This window comes from Phalacrocorax aristotelis, chromosome 20, assembly GCF_949628215.1.
Source record: "Phalacrocorax aristotelis chromosome 20, bGulAri2.1, whole genome shotgun sequence".
In the NCBI taxonomy this organism is placed as follows: domain Eukaryota; kingdom Metazoa; phylum Chordata; class Aves; order Suliformes; family Phalacrocoracidae; genus Phalacrocorax; species Phalacrocorax aristotelis.
The window spans coordinates 596,410-622,897 of NC_134295.1; the positions used below are offsets into that span (position 1 = coordinate 596,410).

At 40.8% G+C, this 26,488-nt stretch overlaps 1 protein-coding gene across 5 annotated transcripts; it reads right to left on the minus strand.

The window, feature by feature from the left end:
* Positions 1–1,069: 1,069 nt before the first annotated feature.
* Positions 1,070–26,279, minus strand: HNRNPR (heterogeneous nuclear ribonucleoprotein R). Of its 5 annotated transcripts, none has more exons than XM_075114812.1 (11): positions 25,889–26,279; positions 19,316–19,484; positions 16,918–17,036; positions 16,387–16,494; positions 15,584–15,697; positions 9,304–9,480; positions 6,624–6,759; positions 5,333–5,538; positions 4,575–4,724; positions 2,546–2,667; positions 1,070–2,357 (listed from the first exon to the last, which is right to left on the minus strand). In XM_075114812.1, exons 1-11 carry the CDS (start codon positions 25,961–25,963, stop codon positions 1,745–1,747), a joined length of 1,989 nt encoding a protein of 662 aa, XP_074970913.1. In that variant the 5' UTR covers positions 25,964–26,279; the 3' UTR covers positions 1,070–1,744. The 5 variants fall into 5 exon arrangements, with proteins under 5 accessions (XP_074970913.1, XP_074970914.1, XP_074970912.1 ...); XM_075114813.1 differs by having other exon boundaries at positions 19,316–19,481; positions 25,889–26,268; XM_075114811.1 differs by having other exon boundaries at positions 19,316–19,502; positions 25,889–26,021.
* Positions 26,280–26,488: the final 209 nt, after the last annotated feature.

Below are 26,488 nucleotides of genomic sequence, written 5' to 3' on the forward strand. Positions count from 1 at the left end.
GGAAGGCTCATCTGTTTACATTCTGACACGATACACTTGAGACACCAGACAGGAATAGAAGACAAAGGGAGGAGTATGACCACTGAAGTTTAACTTCCTCAATAGTCTGTGTTTAGAATGCTGTAAATCATGTATGACCAACTGATTTGATTTGGGTATTTAGAGGTCCGGCAATAGTTCTCTTTAGAGAAAGTTTAAATCCGTTTGTTTCTCTCTTTTCTTGAGAAGCAAATGTTCTTCATTGGGGTACAGAATGGCTCAGATGCAACAGAAGAGCAATGTCATGACTTGCCAGTTAAAACTGACATCTGGGAATGTCCAAGACAAGGGTCAAAGCAACACATAATAGCCCAATAATGTAGCTAGTAATGCCCCCAAAAGATATTACGGGGGATTTTCAAACAGCCTTTATTACAAGGCATGAGAATTCTAAGGCAAATTGTTCATCATGGCAGAACATCAAATTAAAACGTTAAGACAGAAATAACCAGAATATGGAGAGTATGTTTGTGTTCTGTAGCAAGAAGTTGGTTTACTGTGCCACAGCACCTAATATTTGACTAGGGATGAGAATTATAAATTATCTTAAATTAGACTAAGATGCTTGAGATCAAAACCATTTCCCTACGCGTTCGTACGCTGAATAACACAATGCGGCTAGACCCTAACAGAACAGCCTCTAGAGGGACTCCATGGTACATAATAAAAAGGAACAAAATTAACACCATTGTAGGCTCTGCTTCCTTCTCCACATTACATTAGAAGATTATGTTCAAATTAGATTTCCGTGTATGTTTAGATACATTTCAACACTTCTTAAAAGAAAAAAAAAAGTTTCAAAATTAGATGCTGATAAGTTACTGAACAGCAGTTATGCCAAGAGTGCCCTTGGGCTATCTGTAATTTCTCCTAGTTTTCAGTCTGATATCCACAGTGCTACATGTTGGAAAGCACAAGAAATTTGCATGAATTTGATCACTCACATAGGCAGTTATACTTTGAAAACAATGTTTTTCGCAAGAATTACCAATGAAATAATGTTTTAGGACACAATTGAATTTGAAATAGGTAATGTTTTGAATAGATTTTTGAGTTTTATTGAAATCTTACATGAACAAGAAATTGGAAATACAATCACATCAAGGAACAAATTGCCACGGCTTTGACGTTTTAAGCCAAACAAATTTTGTAGGGCAGATTTTCAAAAAGGTGTGAAGTTATAACAATTTAAAAACACAGTTAACCTACTTCTAGGAATGCAAAACATACAATCATGTTATTTTCAATACAAGAGAACTTAATTTGTTGTAATTTCTTAAAACTACTAAGACAAAGCACTAGCTTTTACTTTTATGTACAGCATACTCCTATGTTGTCTATCCCAAATCAAAAAAAAAAAACCAAAAAAAAAAGGAAACTGTCCAAAACCAGAGGTTCTGCAAAATCATGATTGAACAGTGTGCCATTCCTGCTTTTAACTGCTAAAATGAAGCCTAAAATGATAAAAGCATTGAAACCCCATATGGAGTTCAGGAATTCTGCAAGCCCAGTAATGTCCAAGTGCGTTTATGAAAAAAGAAATCTAAGAGACTCGAGTATATACACAATAGAGTGATTCTTCAGCCCAATACAAACGGCAGCCAATCGCTACTGAAGGATGAAACATTAAGCCAATTTTGTTTTGAAGGATGCAGAGCTATAGCCAATTCTATGTTTCCAATATTCTCAATCCCTCCTCACTTGTCTACTTCCACTGTTGCCCATAAGTATCCTGATAAAATTCCTGGTTGTCATTATTGTAACCATAGTTACCGGCATAGTCACCACCTTGCTGGAGCGGCTGCTGAGCGATGGGTTGGGAGCCCCAGTTCTGCTGGTTGTTGGTCTGACGGCGCTTGGAATCAGGCTGGTTGTACCCATCTGCCTTTCTCTTGCCTCCTACGTTGCCCCCACGGTTGCCCCTGGCTCCACGAGCACCGCGTCCTCTCTGCTGCTGTGCAGGACCCCCTCTCCCACCCCTGGCTCCTCTTGGCGGTCCCATGGGTGCCCCCCTCTGTGAATAGCCAGCTCTACCTCTTGGTGGTGGTGCTCCCCGCCCCCTAGGTGGTGGAGGGGCACCTCTCCCACCCCTTCCTCCTCCTCCTCTTCCTCTTATAGCATAGCCATCATCATAGCCGTAATAGGGATCTTCATAGCCACCACGGTAGTCATGATAGTCATAACCATAATAATCATCATAATAATCTTCATAGCCATAGTAATCTGGGGGATAGCCATATCCACCTCTCCCTCCACGGCCTCTGCCTCTAATAGGAGGTGGCATGCGAGGTGGAGGGTAGTAATAATAGTCTTCATACCTATTAAGAAAAAGAAACGTGCAATTATTTATCTCCAAAAGTCTCCCAAAATAAAGTATACATTTCCCCTTATTAACAATACACAACATGGCAAAAAGAAAAGCCATTCAGGTTCTTCTAAACGAGCTCATATTTTACCGCAGAACTTCACTCTCCAGTATTACAGTAGTGCAGGAACAAACACTCACGCAGTACTTCTGGAGGCCTGTCTGGCAGCCTGACGTTCTTTCCTTTTCTTATCCGGTGGCTTTGCTAACACTATTTCAATTTCTTCCCCTTCTATCTCTTTCCCATTCATTTCATTCATAGCCTGTACAAAAATTAGAAGAGAAACATCTAAAAGTTTGTTTCCATTTTGAAGGAAACTAAAACTCACTGAAAGAAACCAGATGGTCGGGCTGCTCCAGGCTGAACTATGCCATGTGTTTCGCTTCTGTGCTACTTAAACCGGATGTTACATACTAGTCTGTCAAGTCCCACTTTATTCACCAGTTACAGGGAAGCAGCATCTTACAAAAATATTCTAAGTATATATAAAGAATGCAATTAAAATATACTGAGCATTATTTTTTTAAAAAAATCAGACATGACAGCATCACTTTTTAACATTCCTGTGTCCTGTTTCAAAAAGGCACTGACACAAGTTCTCACTACTCACACGGACACGAACGCTCACTGTACCTATAAGCCAGGCAGAGCACACACACAAGAGAGCATTTTCATATTTGGGCTTCCTAGCTCGTTGGACGTGCTACATGAGTGCCTCTGAAGAAATTGAGTATTTCTGAGGACGTCTACTTGGGGTGGGGGGGATGGGGACGGACGACGACACTATCACTTTGCATTAACAAAGACTTCACACGTCTGTACAGCTACATGCCTCAAAAACAGCTGAGATAAGGGTGATTTATTTCAAAGAAGCTATGAAAACAAGTAGATACTGGAATCAGTGAGCCAATTCCATGCATTAATATTACAATAATGCTTTCATTAAAAAACAAACAAACAACACACCCATACATAACCACATCTCACAACACTCAGACCAATTAGTGGCCATAAATCAGTCACATGGGGCAGATGTGGCAGTATTCCCGCTAGTTTTAGAGATGAGCATTAGATGCTCCTCTGTACTGCATTTGATCTATCTTTTCTCATCTGCTACAAGTCTGTAGTTGCTCAAATTTAACAGAGCATTTAGAAGTAGGGAAGGGAAGCGACTGGAGAGTCTTTAAAGACATACTACAATAAAACATGTCAGGAGGTGTTGCTGACTTACCCTTTCTGACAACACCTCTTACCCGCTCTTGGACATGATCTAAGTATATGCAACCTGACTTCAACTCCATTAAATATGAGTGACATTCATCCTAAAGCCGAACTCAAGAGTATTCTAAACCCCATTTTGGTGGGTAGGAAAATTGCAAGCAATTAAATGGTTATAAAATTATTAATAAGGTTGAGTAAAGAGCCTTTGAACTGTGTAGCCACATACACCACACACAACATACTTGCTCAAGACTCCCAGGCTCAAAACACTTCTTTGCCCCTTTCTTCCCCCCCATAAACTATGGATTTAAAAAAACAGATGGAGTAATTTCTATAGATTTTGATCTGCTGAAATAGAGATTAATGACCTTCTCAACTGCTTTTAGACACAACGGAAGACACCTTTGAAGCTTACAGTAATACCTCCGATGTTTAAGAAGTCATTTAGAAGAAATCTTCTAGGGATCAGAGTTAAGAGTTAAAACAGGTAATGCATTAAGGGTGTTGCTAGTGCCATTCTTCTCCTCACAAGGCATTTTTTAATTACCTTCCATTTTCTATTCAATACTTTTGTCACTCCAAAACTACAGAGCCTTTAAACAGGGGTCTTTGAGAGACAACTGATACCTTCTGTCAGTGTTTCCTCAGAAAAATTGTCTAGGTTGTTTTTTTTCCTCTTCTCTAGACTCTCCTGCATTGGTCTACACCTCTTTTCCAGTCTACTTGTTAACTTGCTACAGTTTTGTCCTTTGCAAGTTTCACATCCTCCTAGCTACTGAAATCACAGGAACAAAATTATTAGTGTTAAAATTCTCACAATGGGAACCTTATTAAATGGGCTCTACAAATCATCTTATCTAGATATTTAGTGTAAAGAATTTTCTTAAAACCATTTGTACAAAATAAACTGCTCACACCAATTTAGCTGGGAAAGGATAACCAACCCACCTTCACTGCTGCACCTCTGTCCTCAAAATGAACAAAAGCATAATCCTTCAACTTCTTTACTCTTTCCAGCTTTCCAAATTCAGAAAAGGATTTCTCAAGAATTTCTTCTGTCACAGTAGTGGCCAAGTTTCTTACAAATAAAACTTTCACCTGGTGAACAAATGAGAATGAAAGCTGTAATCTTTAAAAGGCAAACCTCAAAGGAAACTAACATAAACTAGTAACATGTCATTCCCTCCTCCTCTGCATTAAGAAATTTTGGGTAACCGTATAAATTCTGTACGTGTTTCAGAGGGGTGAAGAGATAGCCTTGTAGTTACCTGTACTAAGTTTCTACAACTTCTCTCCTTCCACAGTTCCCTTCCATGACCAGAAGAATATCTAACTTTGATTTTCTGCTTCTGGGATGCTACAAATCCCAGTAAAATTTTAGTAATAGACCTCAAGAGCAACAAAGAGTTATCCCAAAACACAGGGATAAAGAGCATGTCATTCCCTACGCTGAACTTCGCCTTCACCTTACTCTAGAAAATAGTTTTATAGAATACCCACCTGGTATTCATTACTAGCAGAAGCAGATAATGTGTTACACCAGCAGTGTAATACGCAGCGCTCGGACCACGCCAGTTTGCATGGCTTACTACGAAAATGCCTTCTAACTGTTTTCATGCCTCAAAGGTAGGTGGAACAAGTCTTAGTCACCAGCATGAAGAAATTCCTCCCAAAGCACAAGAGCATCCAGTTAAGTTTTTACTTACCTTTGCCATGACTTCTGGATCAGGTTCCTCTACTGGATCTGCCCATTCCACTGTCACAACATTTCCCCAGACTTTTACTTTCCCACTCATCAGGCGGCGGCGAGCCTGTGCTGCTGACTTGTGATCCTCATATTCCAAGAAGCAGAACCCTCGATTCTTCTTTTTATCATCAGGTTGATGATACAAGATTACATCCACCAAACCCTCTGAAAAACAGGTCTTTAGTATTCAGCTTCAAAAGGAAGAGAAAAAAATCCAGAGTCTACTCTAAAATGTCTTGTTTTTTGTAACACACAGCCTTTGAACTGAACACCCGGAAGGGGGAGGGAGCACAAGAAAAGTAAAACGAACAGCAAATATCCATCCAATTTACACAAAAGCAGGTCACCTAGCAGGTGAAATTCTCCAGAACAAGCTTACCTCACAATTAGGCCCTGCCAAACATCAACCCAAACACATCGCACAGTGGAAGTTTTCTATATTTTGCTCTACCATTTTTACATTTTTGAAAAGCAGTCAGCGTTAATCTATGGCATCTCCCCACCTCCAGGGGAAGCTGGAATGTCTTCCATATCTCTCCAAAAAGAGAAGAGATAACTACATGAATATTCACCTTCTGTTTTCACCATTTCCCTGAGGTACTTATAAATAGCAATCCTAAAAAAGAAGCAGTAGGTTAAAACTCTCCTACAGGAACGAGAGAAGGCGATCAAGGCTTCAGTCTCTTATTTAAAGCAGAAGCATCCTTCCAGTGATGAGCTGACTACTTCTCTTCCTATTTGCTGCACGTACTGGGGAACAACACTGAAGAACTGGGACAGAAATTAAACTGTCATTTATTTCTACAATAACATTTCCTCTAAAATGATTTAGTAGTCCCTCTTCTCCACCACTCCTCAAATACATTTGTTTGAGGCTCCCCAAAAACTTCTCAGTTGCGAAAGCAGAACCTACTGTAGATCATTACAAATACAGAGCCTTCAACAGGAAGCTAGAACAGGTAACAGAATTAGGACCTTCACTTTTTTCTAAATTCATTTGTCCTGTTTCCATCTCAAAGTGTAAACATACACCATCATTCATTTAACAATCAAACAGACACTAGTCCCTTTATACTCCACCATAAAATATATTTGATATATAAGATTTCTACCAGAAACAAACTTGGAATCCAACTTGGAAATAGTTTAAATGATAGCTGAACATGTCTGTCAAATAACTAGACCTACAAAACAGAGAGACTGAATGGTATTTTGGGATCAGTGTGAGAAATTCATTAAGAAGGTCTTACCTGTGACTTTACTGAACTCTTCCAGTATGTTTTCCTTAGTCTTGTTCTTTGGAATTGACCCAACAAATAACCTGTTGTTTGCCACAGAGATGCATACTCCAAGGTGCTTCCCAGGACGGATTTCATAGTTGTCACACTGAGAAAACAAAAAGCCATTCACATTTGCTTTATCCACAACAATATGGATAAAAGGGACTCCAAAATTATAAAATTAGCTTCTGATTTTCTTCATGATCTACTATTTTTATACATGGCATATTGAATGTGCATTGCATGAGAATTACTGGAACTGCAGTATTTGGGTCAGCATTCACTTGGAAGAATAATGCTGAGCTTAGGTTTTCCACAGCAGCTTCGGAAGTTCTGCTGAATGGAAAGATGCAAAGAAACTGATGTACAAGGAACAGCATGTAACAGATAAAAATTGCAGGGGGTGAATTAATTCACCTACTGTTTATCTCAAACTGGAAAGACCTTTCTAGAGAACTGGTGACTGCTTCCTGTGCTGGGCCTCAATGTCAGTCATTGCTGCTGTTATTAATCAGCAAATACATAGCACTATGGATACTATGAGTTCTCCCACTTTACTTTTATAGCTTTTAAACACTGAGCATATTTCCTGTGAGATACTCAAAAGTCTGAATCAGTGAGTGACCTTGGTTCCCCAACCCCCACCACAGGGATTTTTTTACCTTGTAAATGCTGGGACTCTAAGTTTTACTGCTAAGTTTTAAAACTTCCCATTAAAAAAAATTTAGCCCACTGCTTCATGCTTGTGTCCACAGTTGGGTTACTCTGAACACCAACACTGCCGATAGGTCTTTAAAGGAACAAGAGTTCAACCTTTAAAAAACAAAAAAATTAATAATTCAAGACAGACAACAGCTTTGTTTTGGGTAGGTTTTTCCAACACAACCTAAGAGGATGGATTTTTCAGCCAGCTTCTGAAAATCTCATCCAATTCTTTAAAAGCAATACCTTCAAGTACCCTCTTCATAGCCAAGGAGATCTAGGGCATGTTAAGGTACCACAGGCTATAAAACAAGATCACTTTAAGGAAGACAAAAACATTTCAGTTTTGCTTCACATACAGTGATTCGTAACACAATAAAACTGCGTTCCAGTGCCATGAACTTAATCGGAATCTGTTTTCAAATTATATCTTGTCTTACAAAGCCATTTTACCTACAACCCAGCCTGTTCCCACTGGTACCTGCAAACACAAGCAGAAGGCCCACCTGATGTTCAGAAATCAAGACGTCAAAATTTCAAGTTTATTTTCTGGAAGAACCCCACTTTGCTATGAAGGTTTAATTAGCTCTGAAATTCAGCATGTGTCTGCCCCATTTTCTTCCCCCCAATAATGTGTGGAAGATGTTTCACCTGAACGCAAGCCTGGCCCCATTACCGGGTAACAGTAGGGTGGAGGAGGTAGGGAGAAGGGAATCCAGATACGGGACTTAATGCATTCACACAAATTCACTTATTTGGTGCAATACAGAGGGTACAGAGGCCAGTCTTCTGTCTGTGGCACATCACTTGCTACATCTCCTGTCAGTTCCGCATCTTCCCTTTCGTCTCAATCAGTCAAAATTTAAAGCAACAGCTCTGAGCACCTTCAACTTGGTCAAAATGAGAAAAAAGTTTCAAAACAATTTTTCCTTCCTAAGTGACAGTTACTCATATCCACCATCTACAAACACTGAACCCAGAAACAATCAATTGCCAAAAACATTTTGCGCATCTCCTTCAGGAAACATCCAAGCAGGTTCTAGAAAGGAACAACAGCCTGAGCAGGGGCATGCAAGTCCCAGTCCTGGAAGAGCCTAACATAACTGAAAACATTTGAGGGAACAAGTACTGGAACATTTAGAAGCAATGACTCCTTCTGAAGCCTTTACAATGCAAGAGAATCACTTCTCAAGCTTCTCTAGGTGTTGGTGGGTCCCCCTGCCCCCCCATCCTTGCAGCTTAACTAGATGTTTAGGTTTTCTCCCCACTTCTTCATACCAGATCAGCTGAATTCTGCTAAGGCAAATGAGACAAAGCATTTCACCCAGTTTGGTTCAAAGTACCAGCAGTATTTTACAGCCATATCCAAAACCTCAGGAGATACACATTGATCTTACTAATTCTACTTCCTCCTCTCAGGCAGACTAAAGGCCAAGTGACCCAGGGCCCCAAGCAGACTGCCATCTCTTCTTTGAGCTCTCTAGGAGAGTTAACCACCTAGATGCAGGCCAAATCAGATTGGAAAGAACTGAAGGCCACTGTGAGGATAAAGAGAACCAAGTCGGAGACTGCCTCCACAGCAGCAGGAACAAAACAAAGCATCTCCAATTAGCTTTTTCTAGTAAGAAGGGTGATAAAACTTAAATGTGATGAAGCTTAGAGAACATATTTTCCAGTTGTAATCGAGTAAGCTGTTACTATAACCACCCAAGTTCTCCAGCAGACTCCAGCAGGCTACAGCAGACTACAGACAAAGTAGACCATTATTTGTATATACAAGATTACTTGTATATACAAAAAATTCATATCAGGAGGCAATTTTTAAGAAAGTAATATTTTGAGTCTGTCAATGGCTGCTTTAATGAAATACTTCAGAGACTTCATTATCTAAGAGATTACCAACATGCTTGCTGTTTACACTATCTTGTCCAGTCTGAAAGTTACTCACCAGTTTGACCGCTTCCTGTGCTGCATCTTTACTACAAAAGGTAATGAAAGCATAACCTCTGTTTTGACCAGAAAGAGGATCCATCATGAGGCGCAGATCCCAAATTGGACCAGCTTTCTCAAAGAGTGGTACCAGCTCATCTTCATACAAGTCTCTGGGAATCTTACCAACAAAAACCTAAAAAGGAAGGGGACATTTAAACAAAGCGTTTTCAGAAATCTAAACCTACTTTTAATACTTGAACGTTCCTGGGAAAGGAAGTATATTACAGCATAAACCACCACAACAGAAACACTGTAGCCAACATTACTGTATGTCCTACTAAGTCTTCCAAACCTCCCGCTGTTAGTACTAGGTTTTACACATGGAAAACCTGGTTTTGTCATTTATATTGAAAAGGTTGTAAATTTCCACCATTGTAAATTGTTCTTACCTGCCTCTAATTCTGGCAATTAAAAACAAAGACCTTACAGGCTATGTAGTTGGGTATCCTATATTAAAGGAGGCCAAGCACTTCCTTGCTCTTGCAGTGTTTCATTTATTCTCTAGCCCAATCTTCATTAGAAAGGTACAGAGCTGGAGGGGGAAAAAAGATCTAAAAAAATTCTTAAACTGCCCAATGCACATTTTCCACTTTTAATAAATACTGTAATCTTATTTCTAGTCTGTATTTGTTTCAGCTTCCACCAACTAAATGTTTTAATATTAGTCTGAGGAAATCTGGTGTCCTCATGTTTTTGTTCCTTACATAGAAGGATGACAAACTTTGGTAAAGTTCTGTTAAGCCATTTAATCTCTTCAGCTGAGGTCTCCCTAGAAAGCTGCCCCCCCAATTGTTTCGTCACTACCGCTCTCCTCTGAATCCTCAAAGTCTCAGAACTGTTAATACAAGCAAAACATTCCAAGCACCCATTAAATTAACTTAAAATACTTTCTGTAGTAAAAAAAGCTAGGAGTCGTCACCCTTTTCCACCTAGGCAAGGCCTTGCCATAGTGATATCTGGTACTGAAGGCTTAGCAGATAATTCCAAAACTAGAAACACTCAGAATGCCCATGTAAGCATCGATATGAACAAACCTGCGAGAAGAGCGTGATGACTTAGATTTAAAAAATGTGGTACATAACTATTTTCCTCCAAAGGAAAGCTAGAGCCTTTAGATGCTTCTTCATGTTATACAGATATTCCTGGAATTCAGTTGCCAGAACATTTCTTTCACTTAGCTTAGCCTCTCTCAGTTCAGTGTGAATGTCAACTGACCACAACTTACTTGCTACTGGGGGGGGGAAGGAACCCATTTATCAAACTAAGTGAAAATTTAATGGCAGAGCCAACAGGCTCCCCCCCCTTCCCAAAAAGCTTGGAAATACCCATCTGTAGGGACTCCTGTTGTCATTACGTGGAATATTTCATTCCAAAACCCATGCACAGTTTTTAAAGACAAAACAATGATACCATCACAGAAATGCACAAGACAAACTCCAAATTGCTTCTGAGACAGTGAAACTGTCAGCTGAACTCTCCACAAACTGTTTATGTCAGTCAAATGTAAAAATTCCACATTAAATTCCTTGTTTCAGATGTCACCATTTCAGCAGAAACCAAAGGTGACACACCAGAAGACTTCAGAAAAAGAAAAACCTCTAATCCAAAATCAAACAAAAGCCTACTCTTCCAGCTATTTACCAAAGATTCACCATCCTGAAAGCTTCTGTTTCCTCCTTTCTTTCCCATCTCTTCAGCTCCCTCCCTACAAACTCCAGAACAACAATTCCACGAGACTGCTATACAGTTCTTTTCAGGTAATACACTCTAGGAGCTAGTATGAGAAACAGAATTAAGGATTTAATTTAAATACGTTCATATCTGATCTATATTCTAGAGTAACTTCCATTTATAACAGAAGAACTAGATAACTGTGGGAATAATTCACATCTAAATGAATTTGCTTCAAGCCTGTAAATGTAATACGTTAGTGACCTACAAGATCAATACTAGACAACAAACACCAGGTGAACATCTTGCAAGGGTCAGAAGAAACATCTGCCGTAACTTTTTTCAGATGTGTTGATAAGCTTGAATAAAGTTGCTGAAATAGAAAAGAATGTAAATATCAGGTGTCTTGTTTTGTCTTTTCAGTTCCACAAGAGTACAGTGCCAGTTTGGAAACTGGCATTATCAGTGAAATACAAGAGATCTTGTAAGTGATGCAACTGCATCACTTCTGGGCCTTTGCTGGGATCACTGACCATTAGACTTACTTTTTCCAGTTTTGCTTCTTAAAGGACCTGTGCGAAGTACTCCATTTTACTTCCTTATTACTGTTTTAGATTATTAATGATGAAAAGTCTTAACTAGGAAAAAACTCAATTTCCATTTCCTGAACTTTACAGGAAAGTATTACTGAGGGGTGCAAACAACTTCTGCACTCTAGATGATGTGTCCTTCAGTTATTTCAACAACTGAGCCTCTTCTGTTGTCATCACAAGCTAACAGAAGTGTACTGCAGCGTTGCGAGAGCTTCTTCAAAACCCCTCTCCTTTTAACAACCTCTTCACATGCTTTGCAGTCAATCTTTCCTAAATGCCACATTTAAGCATTAATTAATGTAGGCCACACGACTGCTTCATCTCATCCAAATCTACAATCTTCATAAAAAAACCAAAACAATATGAAAGTGGAAAGAAATTCTGGCACAGTGCAAAAGCATTTGAACCCCCAACAGTTGTTCTGGTACAACAGCAACATTCCAGTTGTGTACTAAATCCAGCACAAGCTTTCTCTACTTCAACTCCTGCTGAGTTTATTATACCATTGGTTCTTAAGTTAAGAGTTATTACAGTATCTGATTCTTCCCGTTCAGTTTATTATGGGCAAAAGCAGTTCAAATTGCCCCAATACCTCCAATCACATAACACTCTCCGGATTGCAAGTTAGCCTCACAAGCCCTCTGATTCTTTTGCTACAACTCTGGCCACGCGCCCACAGAGAAGCAGACGCAATACCCCATCCGCAGGGGTAAAAGTAATTTTGCGTTTTTGATAACGACACGCAAAGATGCTTATGATGTACTTATCCGATAAATTTCAGCTCTGAAAAGGCCACGTAGCAATTCCTCCATTTAATCCTTCTAAGCTGTTTTACAGATGTCTGACCTTGCACATCATCTTAGCACATCATGGGCAGATAACCCATTTACAGAATTGTCAAGTTTTTACTTCACTTCACTGAAAAACACTGAAGTAGATGTCTCGCACCACTTTAGGAGTAGGACCTACTTTAGCCAGAGACCCCTCAATCAAACTGAAACCGAGTACTGTACTGACTAGTACAGACTCAAGTCAATTACTCTCCTCATGCCAGCTGCACTGTGCTAGTTTTGAAAAATGGTTTCCCCCATCCCTGTTACAGGGGGTTAAAGGGCTCGTATCTCACAGTTACCAGTGATGGTCCTGTTCTTCAAATCATGTCTTAAATGATATTATATTCATTTACACCAAAAAAGTAAACAATGGAAATCAATACCACATCAGTCACCTCCTTAATTTTTGGTGTAATATTAGTCTGGACAGGCCATATGAATGTCAGATTCTTTTTTCACCCTGCTCTTACGAAAAAATAAAGATATATTTTTAAATTTATTTTATCACATATTATATACATTTTATATATACAACTATTATATACACGTGTGTGTATATTTTATACATTTTTATATATATATGCGCACACACAGATATATAAAATAAATCCTTCCATTTTCCTGAATTTAACAACTAAAAGCTCCTCAGGCAGCAGACTGAAGATCAGGAGTGAAAAATACGTATTTTAACCTGTTTAGCAAACACAGTTCACCCTCATTAGGCATTAGGCACACATGCAGACACTACAGATTGCATTTACCATCCAGCATTATCCAACAGAAACACTGAATGCTTGTCTTGTTTGCATGACAGCTTCCTCATCCCTGACTAGTAGTGGACTTAGAACTAAAATTCCTTCTGTCCCTTACACACTTATGCTAACTCCTCCTTACTGTGACTGAATTTAATGACATCTATAACTTTTTCTTTCCTTATCTTGGCTGCACTTAATTTCAAGGTTACTGAAGTTGCTATGTAGAAGTTGCTACTGTCTGTTGTCCAGTGCTGTTGAACAACTGGTTTACTTTAAACCACACATCTTCATTTTGTGACCAAAAAAAAAAGGAATTTAAGAATACAGAAAAAATGCTTTTTTCCAGCATGAATATTCATGTTTGATATCAAATCCTACTGCAATTATTTTCTCCTCCAAGCTACCCACAGCCGTAACTACTTTGACTTCATTACAGAATCACATTCCAAAAGGTCCAGCTGCTCTTAAACTCCACCCACTTGAAAAATACATTGGACAGCTTCACCCACAGAGAGGTAAACTAGTTAACATGGAATTAATCCCACTTTATGTTTTAAAAAGACAAATTAGTTGGTGTACAAATATTTCCAGTAGAAAGACCTGATACATCCTGGGTGGAAAAAAGTCTACCTAGTATGTGTCTTCTTGAAATCAGTAGCAGTGCTTGGGTATGCTTAAAAACCAGAAGTTTGCCACTGTTGACATCTCTGACACAAGCTATTTAAATAGCACTGAAGCTTTCGTAAGTTTCGAACAAAAGATTCGCTGCCACAATCAAACAGATACATATTGTGTTTTTACATATTTTTACCCACAGTATTAGAAAAGAGGCATTTACACTCCCGTATAACCAGAACTGTTGCAGACAAAAGAGAAGTGGTTCTCAAAAGCTTGAGAACAAATAAAGAAACAAACCCAAAACCAAAACACAGCCACCTCATTCTGGGCAAAAAAAAGAAGTGCCACAAAAATCTCCAGTCACTTGTGTTCAAACAAGCTCTGCTTAATCTACCAAATAAGATCACGTTTAAGCCGTTGATCACTATGCCTCAGAGCTCAACGGCAAGAGCTAAAGACTAAATTTAATAAAGCATACACCCGTTTCAGCAAGGTGTGCAGCCTCTCAGCCAGTCAAACCATGCAGCATGTCTGAAGCAGTCACCAGCCTTTAAATCCTACAAAATGCCAGGAGAAAATTAATTCAGTGGAGGCATGGTTTCTATAACTAGTTGGCTGGGGTTTGCTACAGCGTCTAAAGCTGATTCATGGGAGAAGCATTTATGTTCTTAAGGGAGTTTCTACAAGTTAGGTGTTCTACCAAGCTTCAGGAAACAAAAGTATAAACCCATACTCTTAACAGTATTAAAGCACAGCCAACTTCACAGCACTCCTGTGACTTCCTAAAGAGGGTAACCATCACTGATAGGACAAAATACTTAAGATCAGTCAAGTATTTTCAGTCACAAATAGACTGGACCAGGTTCAGTTGGGAGGGGCCTACAACTATCACCTAGTCCCACTGCCCGATCACTTCAGGGCTGGAAGTTAAAGCTTGTTATTGATGGTATTGTCCAAACGCCTCAAACACTGACAGGTTCGGGGCAGACCGCCTCTCTAGGAAGCCTGTTCTGGTATTCAACCACCCCCCCTGCAAAGAAACATTTCTTAATGTCACTGAGGCATGGGGCACTTAACGCTTTACACCATCACATAATCTCCCTGGCAACACCGCCGGGTTAGTAACCACCTAAGCCACCTTTCTGAATGCAGATATGCAAGAATCTACAGAAGGAAACAAGCTACATGACTCTCAGCGTGGTAGTTTCACCCTCAGTCCATGCAAGCATCAAGGATGTTTTCATATAGACTGAAACATAAGCAAACAATTTCTTAATAATTACTACTCTCAGTTGTCCTCTTCAAAACTTTGTATGTATCTTTATACAACATCCGAGTCTTTTTACTTTCAGCACACTGCATGAAATAAACCTTCCTACCATCACTTAAATTCCATTTATGCTGTAAACATAGTCAAATACCTTTGAGTCACGCTTTTATGTACCTATACAGCTGATACCTACACCGGTCACTTTTTAAGCAATGGACCTTAGGCTTTAGGATGGACCATGAAGTCGGACACTTTAATGATGTGTTTTACATTTTAAGAAATTTTACATAGCCTTTCCTAGTACATTCCACCTGCTTTCCCTCCCTCAACCCATTACGCTGTCTTTTGTGGAATACTGAGGAAGAAAGACTCATTAAGACATACAAACACAGAAGAATGCTTTCTTCTACAATACTTCAAACTTTCACTTTTTCAAGTATTTATTTGTTAGTTTGCACAAACATACAAAATAGCAGATTAGTCTGTATGTACTAACCTCTGTCCCAATACCAGGCTGAACACCAGAATATACAGCATCTGGAGGGGGGCCCCCATATTTCCTCTGTCCTGTAGTTACATCCAAAGTGTAACCAGTCCGCTCTAGCAAAGCCTGAAAAAAATTGTCACATTAGTTGGGGGGAGGGGGAAACAGTGGGTTAAAGTATAAATAATAAAATGTGTCCCAACATAAGGAAATGCCTAGCTGCTCCATGCCACATTTGATGACAAAATACATATGAACAGACAGAACCTACAAAAAAAAAACCCAGTATTTGGGGGGTTTAAAAAACCACCACCACAATCAGCAAGATTTGTTTTATACTACAAGGTCACTGGAAAGACCTCATTTCTCTTTCCATTGTATATGTAGTACCCCAAGAACTCCAGAAGACCAGGCAATTCTTCTCACTCAGTACTTAGGTTTTTGCACAACAGAAGAGCTTCTTAATACACTAATACCTTGTTGAAATATCCATTCAGTCTCAAAGTGATTTTATGAGTGTGTAAAAGCTTTTATATAAAAAGACAATTCTTAAATAGATATCAGTGTTTCCATGAACTTGATGTTCTGTAAGGTCTATGCATTCTGGCAATTGTGTAATCAGAAAGACCTGCATTTCAAGCAAGCAGCCCCTCTTTTCAGTATCTATCATGCATACATTTATTTAAAGCCAAGAGTGAATACACATATCCAGTTAGCGTTGATGCTTTTTAAGTACATCCAAAATTACTTCAGTCTGCCTACAAGTAATAAATATATCAGGTAGCACAGAATAATCAGTGTTTTCTAAATGTTACCTTAATCTTTGCTTCATCTGGTCCCTTCGTTGATTCCTGTACTTTGCTGCCTTGTTTCTCTCTTTGCCTGTAGGTCTTCATAACTCCACATAAAAATGCACTTTTGTTCTGTAGATACAATTTACAAAACAATTCAATTGTGCACATGAAAAGCCCTGGGAATCCACCGAATCTTACACTCCGTACTGTGAGGTCACTACATCAAGCCAATGCAATAGACAAAATGTCAAAAGAATCCTTTAGGAAAATATAATGATTAATTGAACAAAGTTGTCAGACTGAAAAAATAGTCAGATTCCAGGTAGTATTTTTACCTTATTTCCTCAACAGCACACTCATTTTTATTATCTGGGAGCTTTTGCTTTGTGCTCAAATACCTACACATTTAAGACAGTTTTTAACAGGCTTGCGATTTGGGTTTGAAATGAAATGCAGCAACATCAATGAATTTCTAAGTTACAACTCTCCTGCCAACAGTGCCAGAACACTATTTATAGTTATGTGCTCACACTCCTGGAGCTCTCACCTTACCTGTACATGCGACAGGTCACTTTCTTTAAACTGCTGTAATACAGAGAGGGCTCCTTCTTCATTAAATTCCCTAAGAGCATCAATTGCTCTTTCATCAAGATCGACATAAGCTACCAACCCTAAAAGTTAAAGATAAAGAAGTTACAGATTTCTATTGAATTTCATACAAACTAAGAACTATGCAGTTTGCTTTTAAAGTCAAAAAGTTATGTTCCATACAGAATTATACATTTACTACAATTACATATTCCTACACAAGTATATGAAAGAACATGAGTACAACAATGAAGAAAGTTAAATTAAAATGTATATATACCTAAGAACTAACTGACGTGCAAGATTATACCCCATGTGTAACAGTTTTCTAACATTCAGGAATCCAATCTGCTGCATAAAAGCAGTATTACACACCAGGATTTGAAACAGTGAGTTCTGGCCCACTTCTAATAATTTGGATTTTGTTTGTCTTTCGTTTTAAGCTTCACACTTCCTTCTCTTGAATGGAGCTGTTCTAGAGCAAGCTGACATGTGAGCATTACAGGTATCCTACTGTACATGGAAAAGGAGCTGCCTAACTGACCATCAAATACTTATGAAGCTCTACCCCACAAAATATTAGGAAGTAGAATGGTTTGTTCACTCTTTCCTCCAACTTCAAAAAGCAAAAATCAGTGGCCTTCCTACATGCCTAAAATATTTTTTTTCCTTTTTTACTTATTTTGTTGCTCTATGCAGTTCAAGAGGCAGAATTCAAAAAGGTATTATCTCAAGCCCTGCTATGTACCCGAAAAGGCTAACGTTAATTTTACAGGTACAGACTCTCCCAAGAACCATTAGACCAGTTCTGAAGCACTTTTTCTGTTTAAGGATCTTTACAAGTTATTTCTTTGCTTTTGTAATGCACTTGCATAAGCTGTGGAGCATGAGAAGTACAGACTAAGATTTGCCCTTTTTAAACTACACAGCAAAATTTATTACAGATACCGAGAACTCTACACACTTTGCAACAGCTTGATCTCCAAAGTACACAGATTATTTAACTGCTACTTGATTTCAAAAATGCACAGTAGTGCCAAGCCCAAGGACTACATTTCAGAAGTGATCCTGCACCTTTCATATAAGGCCTCAGCAGATTAAAAATCCTGAAGTTCAACCCCAAATTTAGCTCGGGTGTTAAAAGTATTGGGCTTCACTGACAAACCCCTGCACAATGCAAACATCTTCAGTAGCATTAAGGAAGTGTGAATAAATGTTTTCTGGTTACTCATGCAGTGGAATTGTACTAGGTAGTCAGGTTCTGGGCTGAAAAGCTTTTAGATCACTTGAGAACTCTTCACAACACCGCCTAACTGCAACACGTGTTAGAGCCCCACAAGTTCCTCTGCCCAGGCATTTACACCTTCTCTCAGACCATCACGTGCACATCATCGTGACCCACAGATAGAAAGTGCATGTCTAAAGCCAATAAAAGCTGGTAAAGGCTTGATGAAAGCTCACTGTGAATGACTTCCAAAAGACATCATCCACAGGAGCCCGAGTATCATACTGAAGATTGGTAAGGTATTGGTTTTGAACTGCCTTCACTTGATCTGTGGAATTTTGACTCTCTTCAACAAAAACTGTCATCTTGCCACCAGGCGTTCAAGATCAGCGCATAGAGCATTTCTACTGCTTCTTGTAAATCTGTTCACAGAACACACTCTAAAGAGGAAAAGGAAGCCTCTGTCTATAGGACAAAATAATAAGGGGGTTACAAAAACAAAATAGAAAAACCTTTGTATATAAAGAAACCTCTCCACAAATTGCAGAGACCACTTGCTACCAGCAAGGTATTACACAGTTTGCTAGATAGCTTAGTCCTTGACTTTGTTAAAAGCAGTGAGTGTCAAACTGAACATTTCGGTGTAATAACCAACATGGATTAAACTGTCCGCTCAGAACTAGAGAGAACAAAAAATCCACAGGCAGACTCAATTCAAATGTAGTCCCAGGCAAGACAAGCTAGTTGCTTCCCTCACTAAGTCACCTATCCAGCCTTTAGTGTTTAAGAACCTCTGTGAGGAGTTGACACTAGAAAAATAAAAGCAAAACGATGATTCAGATTGAAGAAAAAAAATGTACAGTTTAGTATGCTCAAACATACATCTTTATTTGACAACGTCTAAGTAACTAGATCTCTGTGCCCTAAAGCAGCTAAGATATCACATACAACACTATGGATGTGTCAAGTAATTAGTCAATGTCAAACCCAATTTGCCTTTAGGGAAGTCAAAGTAGCAAAACATTCAGAGCTACACAGATCAAAAACAATGAATTTTTAAACCTTAATCTATAAAAATTTGAAAATGGTATGCCCTCACTTTCATAACCAGTCAGAAACAAGAAATGCATATTATACCTGTCTGAAATATTTCATCAAGTCTCTCTGCCACCTTCTGTGGGAGGCCTGCCTCTATCAGTGTCTTGTAGTGTTCTGTGTGAGTTACACTGGAAGTATCCATTGGTTCTTCCTCTTCTTTTAACTGTACCGCATTACCATTCACCTGATTAGCCATTTTATTATGCTGCTGGAAAAAATTCAGGAGCTATATTACAATAAGCCAGAAATAACTAGTTTGTAGGACAATGCATGATTTAACTAAACTAATTTGTATACATGCTGCAAATGACCTGTATCAAAAGTTTTATTTAATACTTTTTGGATGCAGCTGGTCTAAGTTTCAAAAGAAAGTACAACCCTTAGTACTGTGGCAAATGTACATGGAAGAATTGACATAATTTTAAAAAAATGTACTTCATGTACATAACGATGTCTAAACTTTATCTGCTGATTGTCAGTAAGTTAACTGGTTACCATAGCAGCTAGAATGTACTGGGATACGATAATAACATCCTTCCGCAAAGATTCAGAAGAGCTAGTGCTAATTTCATTTCCCATTCCTCCGCTTTTAAAACAATCGTTTAAAATTTCGTGAACACACAACCCTGCAGGGTAGCTTAATATGTAAAAATGTCAACACTTGTTTGCTAATTTTCACTTTCTTGGCTTGTTGCCATGTCTTCCTTCAAATCCAACATGCCACATAGGACTGGTCAAACACTGTCTCACAAGACTGTCAAAACCCAGCAAGGATATAAAGAGAAAAATCGTACTCTAACGCACATTAGAATTTGAAGCTGTGACTGAACTGTTTCCGTGCTTTCAGTTTCAAATAGGACCTCTACAAATCACAGCTACTTTTTTTTTTTACAGTATATATTGTATTGGTTTAAAAGGAAGCCATGACTGCAGCATCTTCAGTTCTTACATTTAATTAAAAGACTTGCTTTCAGAATTAACAAACTGATTCCAAATACGTGCACTGCAAAATGCACAACTATCTTCTCAGAGAATTCCAGTGGGCTTTGCCCAATTCATTAAAAACAGTTTCAATTTCTCAATTAGCCAGCCAGCTGATATTTAGTACTCTCAAATAAAAAGGCTGACAAGAGACAATTCAACTACCCAGCAGAGAACATTAGGATGATCAGCTGTTAAGTTCAGAAATTAAACGAGCCTCAGGCTTTAAAAGATAAGGAAGAAGTTGATGATCAGCAGTGAAATGATAACCAGATAGACATATGCAGCATGGTCAGAGCAATGCAATTAAGTACTGAATACAGGTATGAAGATGATTCAAGAACAGTTTGGATTCGTTTGGTGGGTTTTTTTTAAAAATCATGGAAGCCTCAAGCTATTTACTCTGCTGCAAAACAAGTCTCCAAACATAACCATACCTCTAACAGCCCCTTGTGTACCCATCCCTTCCAGACTAGAGTTCATGAGCTTTTTGGAAAATATACTACGAAGATTTGCAAGCTTGAGCAAGGAAAAGAATAATTTTTCTTCAGACAGAAAAGTAACAATTTTACTAAAGCTGTCTTGACTTGAAGGGCAATTTAAGAGAGATGTAGTACAGCCTCATATTGCTGCTCTGTCAGGTGCCACTTCTTTATGCAATTAGTGAGAAAAAGATAGGAAGTTTTTCATGGCTACACAGCGCATATACATACACACACGTTCTGCCACTTGATGAAGAGAAATAGCTTTCTAACCAATTTAGTTTAGTTAAAAGCAACCGTGACTGCAGCCTAAATGCAGAAGAAAAAAAAAAAATGCTACCTGCAGACTACAATAACGCTTACCTATCCTTACAAGTATTAGCTGAATTCACAAAGCTCTAACTGAACAGGAAGTTTCTATAGGTTACAAAATTCATGGAAACAAAAAGTCAGCTAGATGTCTGCTTGCCAGATAGCCTCTGCAAGATCTCAAATTTGAAACAGTGCAGGGTAGAGGAGGTTTAAACTGAAAATGTTGTGGGTACAGCATCACTCTAAATCCCTCTTCTCCAAACGCAGAGGATGATATACGCAGAAAAAGATACATAAAAGTTTTTTGTTTTCATCTTTTTACTGCCTTATCAAATCAGTTACTTACTCATATATTGTCTTCTCTGTACAGACAAAAAAAACCCACCAAGAACTGTGAGGCTAAGCCAATACATAAATACAGAAAAGTTATTTGAAACAATTACAAGTACCTTCTAAACTTCTATGGCTTACGGTGATGCCCTCATCATCGTTTGTGAACCCAGATTAGCTTTCAAGTGTCACACACCCAAAAGCCGAGCACCACTCTCAGTGTTGCCTATCACTGAACAGAAGTTTGACAGCTATTCTGCATCCAGGTAGAAACACCTCATCTGCAGTTCAATAACTCCAATTTCTGACAAGCAAGATTTGCAGCCTACATCATGAAAAGATACCTGCCCTCACCACAAACATACACCAGTGTGTGGAGCACCATCTAACCCCTAAGTATCAGATTACTGCACAGCACCACAGGTGATGAAATGCTTTTTTAAGTAGGCTTTTACACAATGTACATTAAGTCTCAGAATTTCAGTTCCCTAGCTGCACCATTGGTTTTCGCTTAAGAATTTGTATCCTCATAAAAAATTTGAGTCAAATGCAGTGCATGTTCACTAGCCAGTTGGGGTGTTCAAATTTTCATTATTTCCTGTCGTATAAACTTAATTTAAAAGACTTTTAAATAAATTTACTCTAGAAAAGTTTGAAGTGACATAGCTGTCAAAATATTCAGGTCCCAACAGCATCCAGAAGAAATTTATTTCTCCTCACAGTTATAGTAATAGATTCCCTGCTGGCTTTGCAAGCTTGGTCTGAAATCTGAGATTAGTCTGACTTTTCTTCCTGAATGATCACCAACAACCAAAAATAACATCTCTTACAATACTGAATCTACACTCTGAGCTCATCAAAGATACGTCGGTGAAAGTCAGAGCTGAAAAAGATCTTCTAGCTCTCCCTCTAGACAACAACAGCTAGGTGTAGCCATCAAGAAAAATATTTTTAACTGCATTTTATCAGTAAGGAAAACATACAGTGATTTTATTAACATTTTTGTTCTCTTCTAAAAAAAAATTTAAAGCATATTAAGGAAAGGAGTGGTATCGATGTTTGCATGCGCAGCGCGTCCATGTGACCCAGCCTACAACAGGCCAGGCACACAGAAGAGCACCCGCACGCACGCATTCTCCATCCAGTAACTCATGAAAAGAGGGAGCCTGGCTGAATCGAAAAGATTTTGGGTGTGGATTATAAGTAAAGGATTATGTATATTAGTATGTGTGGGACATGTATTCATTTTTAAAACATGCAGAAATGGATGAATTTAGAACAGTGTACACAAAAATGCGCTTACCAAATGAGCAGCAGTAATAAATACACATTGGGGGCAACTTTACATAGGCCAGGAGAATTTCCACCGGTGCCCGAGAGGTTAGCTAGCTTCGCTGCCTCAGAACTGCGGGTACGGGGAAGGGGAGGGTTGTCTCGTTTCAAACTTCACACTGTTGCTGCCAACAATGTTTTTCTGAAGACCATGAATACTTCATGATATCAATCATGTTTTCAGCCATCCGCTATCTTTCACCTAGAATTCCTGCACCTCAAGAGAGTTATCTGCAAAGAGACTAGTCCCTTTCTTAAGCTCTAATCAATGACAAATAGGAGGTTAAAACCTTCTTTTTCATGTTTAATAGCTCAATTTTTCTTCCCTAGGAAAATTTCTCACACACACCTGAGCCTGATCGCATATGGCGTCTTGAAAACAGAACTTGATCTCAGCCTTAATCCGACAATCACTGGTTAAACAGCCACTATGTTACTATTCCCTGTATTTTATACCATGCCTCTTGCAGAGGTTGCCACCCACAGACTATCTAAGTCTAACTCCATCCAATTAATTATAAATTCACAGTCTAGTTAACTCAAAACATGCTTAGTAACAGCTTAAACGAGCAGGAATGACAATTTCTGGCAAAGGGACAATATCTCAAACTACCATAACCAACTTCACAGCCATTATACATCAATACTGTTTTCAGCTTTCTGCTGTGTAACTTTGATTTCATGGAGGAGCTGAACTTGCTTAGCTCAGGTGCACAAGAAGCATAATTCATACATAAAAACTCCGCACCAAAGTCATTCACCTTGCTTATTCTTTCTATCCAATGTTATCTGTGTCAAGCATTTAAGTTATACTACATTAAAAACAGCACTGAGGGGAGGTTTGGGTTGGTGGTTTTTTTTTGTTTGATTTTGGTTTGGCTTTTAAATGAGCCACAAGAAAACAAGGGTGGTCCCTATGGTTATGCCTTACACTTCAAGAAGGTTCTTGTCAAAACAGGGAGATAAGAAACACGCGAGTGCGGGGAATATAACTCGCATGAAGAGACTGAACTGGGGGTTTGGTAAAGCCTCACAAACATTACTGGCACATCCCTTTATTTTTTACATGAAGGCATTCTAGACACTTCTTTTGTACTGTAGCTTATACAGTCACAGAGAGGACATTTTAATACCTTAATTATGATTATACTAGGTGTTCATTAGCATGAGTTACAAGAAAACTTGTTTCAAAGTTATCACACCCTGCAGACCTTTTCCCATTAGCGAGGTTTCCACACCAGCACCTCAGTGGCAGACTGTCTTTGTGACAAGACGTAGCGAGCACCCTCAACCCTTCATAAAATCATTAAGGTTGGAAAAGACCTCTAGGATCATCAACTCCAACCATCAATGCAACACTACTATGTCTCCTAAACCATGCCCTGAAGTGCCACATTTGCACATCTTTTAAATACCTCCAGGGATGGGGACTCCACCACCTCTCTGGGTAGCCTGTTCAGCACAGAGTTCTCAGCCTTTCCCACTCCACAACCAGTGGAATGAAAAAACCTGAGAACCTCCATCATGATGCCAAGCAACAGACCAGCACAGCCTGCCCAGAAACCATCCTTCAGTATCTACACAAGCACCATCGGGAGATGGCTCTACCACAACAGGTTGGCAAGGTGCACAGCACTCCCGCTAACACACAGCACTGACTGGCTACCGCATTTTGCTAGCCCAAGCTATAAAGTCTGGACAAGCTTGTTTCTAACTGGAGCTGGCCATTCCTGGCTCCTCTGGCTGTCTGGGTTTTGCAGCACGACACTCATGGCACTCCAGGTCACACTTACGCTGCAGCACAAGTGAGCTTCGTCCTGATGAACTTATCCTCAAACAATTTTTCAGATCTTTGCCTAAGCAAGCAGGGAGTATTGCTTTTTTTGACAAAACTAGTAACTTGAGTGTTAGCGGGAGGCTCAAATATTATTCCAACAGTGTTCACATATAGACAAAAAACCTGAGAGGTAAGGATGTTAACTACTCATGGGAAATGCAGTCTCTAGGATACAAAATTATCAAGCAGACTCTGATAGCTTGCAAACACCACAGTTTGCACAGTTAAAAAAATTACACTGTGAGATGCGGAACTCTGGCTATATTACCTTTACTTTTACAAGGCATGTAAAAAATTCAGTGTTATATAAAGTATAATATCAGAGAAAAAAAAAAAAAAGAAAAAAGCCCAGCTTCATGAGCATTAAGATCCTTTGCAGCACAAGCCCATCGCTGCTGGCAGGATCCGTCTGTACACTACACGGGGGGAATCCCAACAACTGTTTTGAAGGCAGCAGTCCAGCGTAGCTTATTCACATAATTAACCACATTAAAAAAAAAAATTACAGGTAACAAGGCTGCTAAGACCCTGTAACCAGAGTCTCATTTTAAAAATAGCAGTAATAGTGATGTATTTAAGTAAAACTTTTGACTATTTAGCAAAGGCCTGCGGTAAGAGATCGATTAAGAACCATGTCTTAACAGGACTCCGGAGCGTTTCTCCCCGGCTTATTTGACAAGCGTTACTCTCTCAACAGAAGGATTAAGCGCGAACTCGAGCGCTGCGGCTGGTGAGGTGCAGCTCTCCCTACCGCCGCTGTATCGCGATATACGCTAGGCAAGACCGTCGGGAGCGCTGCAACAGCGATGCGATCCCTGCCAAAGCCTCCTTCGCTCCCCAGGGCTCGCCGCGGCGCTGGCCGGGCGGCAGCCGCTGCCCACCGGGGCGCCCGAGCGGCTGCGGCATCGCAGCCTCACCGTGCCGGGAGGCGACCAGGCAGGGCCCCGACCCCGGCGCAGCGAGAAGAACGCGTCCGGGCCGCCCGCCGCATGCAAACCGAGCCTCGGCAGAGCGGGGGCAGCCTCCGCCCGCGGCCGCGCCGCCCTCCCCGCCCGCGCCGGCCGCCCCCCCTCGCCAGGCCGCAGGGCCCGCCCCCGAGCCGTGCCCCGGCGCCAGCTCCCGCGCCCGCCCGTCCCGCCGCGGCCGGTGCCCAGAGGCGCCCCCGCCCCACTCTCCTACGCGGCGCGAGCGCTCCGGGCCCGCCTCCGCCAGCGCCGGGCCTACCCGCAGCCCGCGGCCGCTCGCCCCGCCGCAGGGCCTACGCGGGAGCCCCTCACCCCAGCCCGCGGCACTCCCCCCTCCGCGCAAGGCGGCCCCCCGCACCCCCCGGGGACTCACCGGAGCGGGGCCTGCGCGGCGCAGCTCGGGCCCAAGCAGCGACGGCAAATGGCGCGCGCTCCTCCTTCTCCTCATGGACGGCGGCGCGACCCCGGCAACACGCGGGGTTTCCCGGAACTGTTTCCAGGGACCACTGCTTCACCCACTCAGGAACGCACGCTCCAGACAAGCGGCCGGCGGCACCTATAAGACCTGGGAGGCGGGACGCACCGTTCCTCCCGGAGACCAATGAGAGGGAGGTGCTGTAACCAATCGCGCAGCGCCTTCAACCCGGCGCGCCGGTAGGGCCGGCGCTGGGGGGATTTAAAGGGGCAGCGCCGCCCGTGGCCTCCGAACAAAGAGAGCGCGAGGAGTACGCGGGGCCAGCCCTGCTGTGCCCCACCCCTCCTGTGCGGCCGGGCGGAGCCTCCGCCCGAGGGGAGGGGGCCCAGGGCTGACCGCGGCGCGAGGGCGGGCGGAGCGGCCGTTGTACGGGTCCGACGCGGCGCCGCCCTTCCCGGGCGCTGCCCCCGCGCTACCGCTCCGCCCGCGCTGCCGGGAGGGGCCGCCGGGGTTCTGCGGGCTGCGCTGGAGCTGTGCCCTGCGGTGGGCCCGCGGTGC

Bases quoted from the DNA above. Each gene is read 5' to 3' on its own strand.
- HNRNPR (XM_075114811.1), bottom strand. From the start codon at position 25,963: ATGAGGAGAAGGAGGAGCGCGCGCCATTTGCCGTCGCTGCTTGGGCCC. The intron at 15,698-16,386 runs GTAACATTTAGA...AATTTTTTTCAG, and splicing joins CAGATGAAGCAAAGATTAAG to GCTTTGCTAGAGCGGACTGG. The intron at 2,668-4,574 runs GTGGGTTGGTTA...ATTTTTGTACAG, and splicing joins ACAGAGGTGCAGCAGTGAAG to GCTATGAATGAAATGAATGG.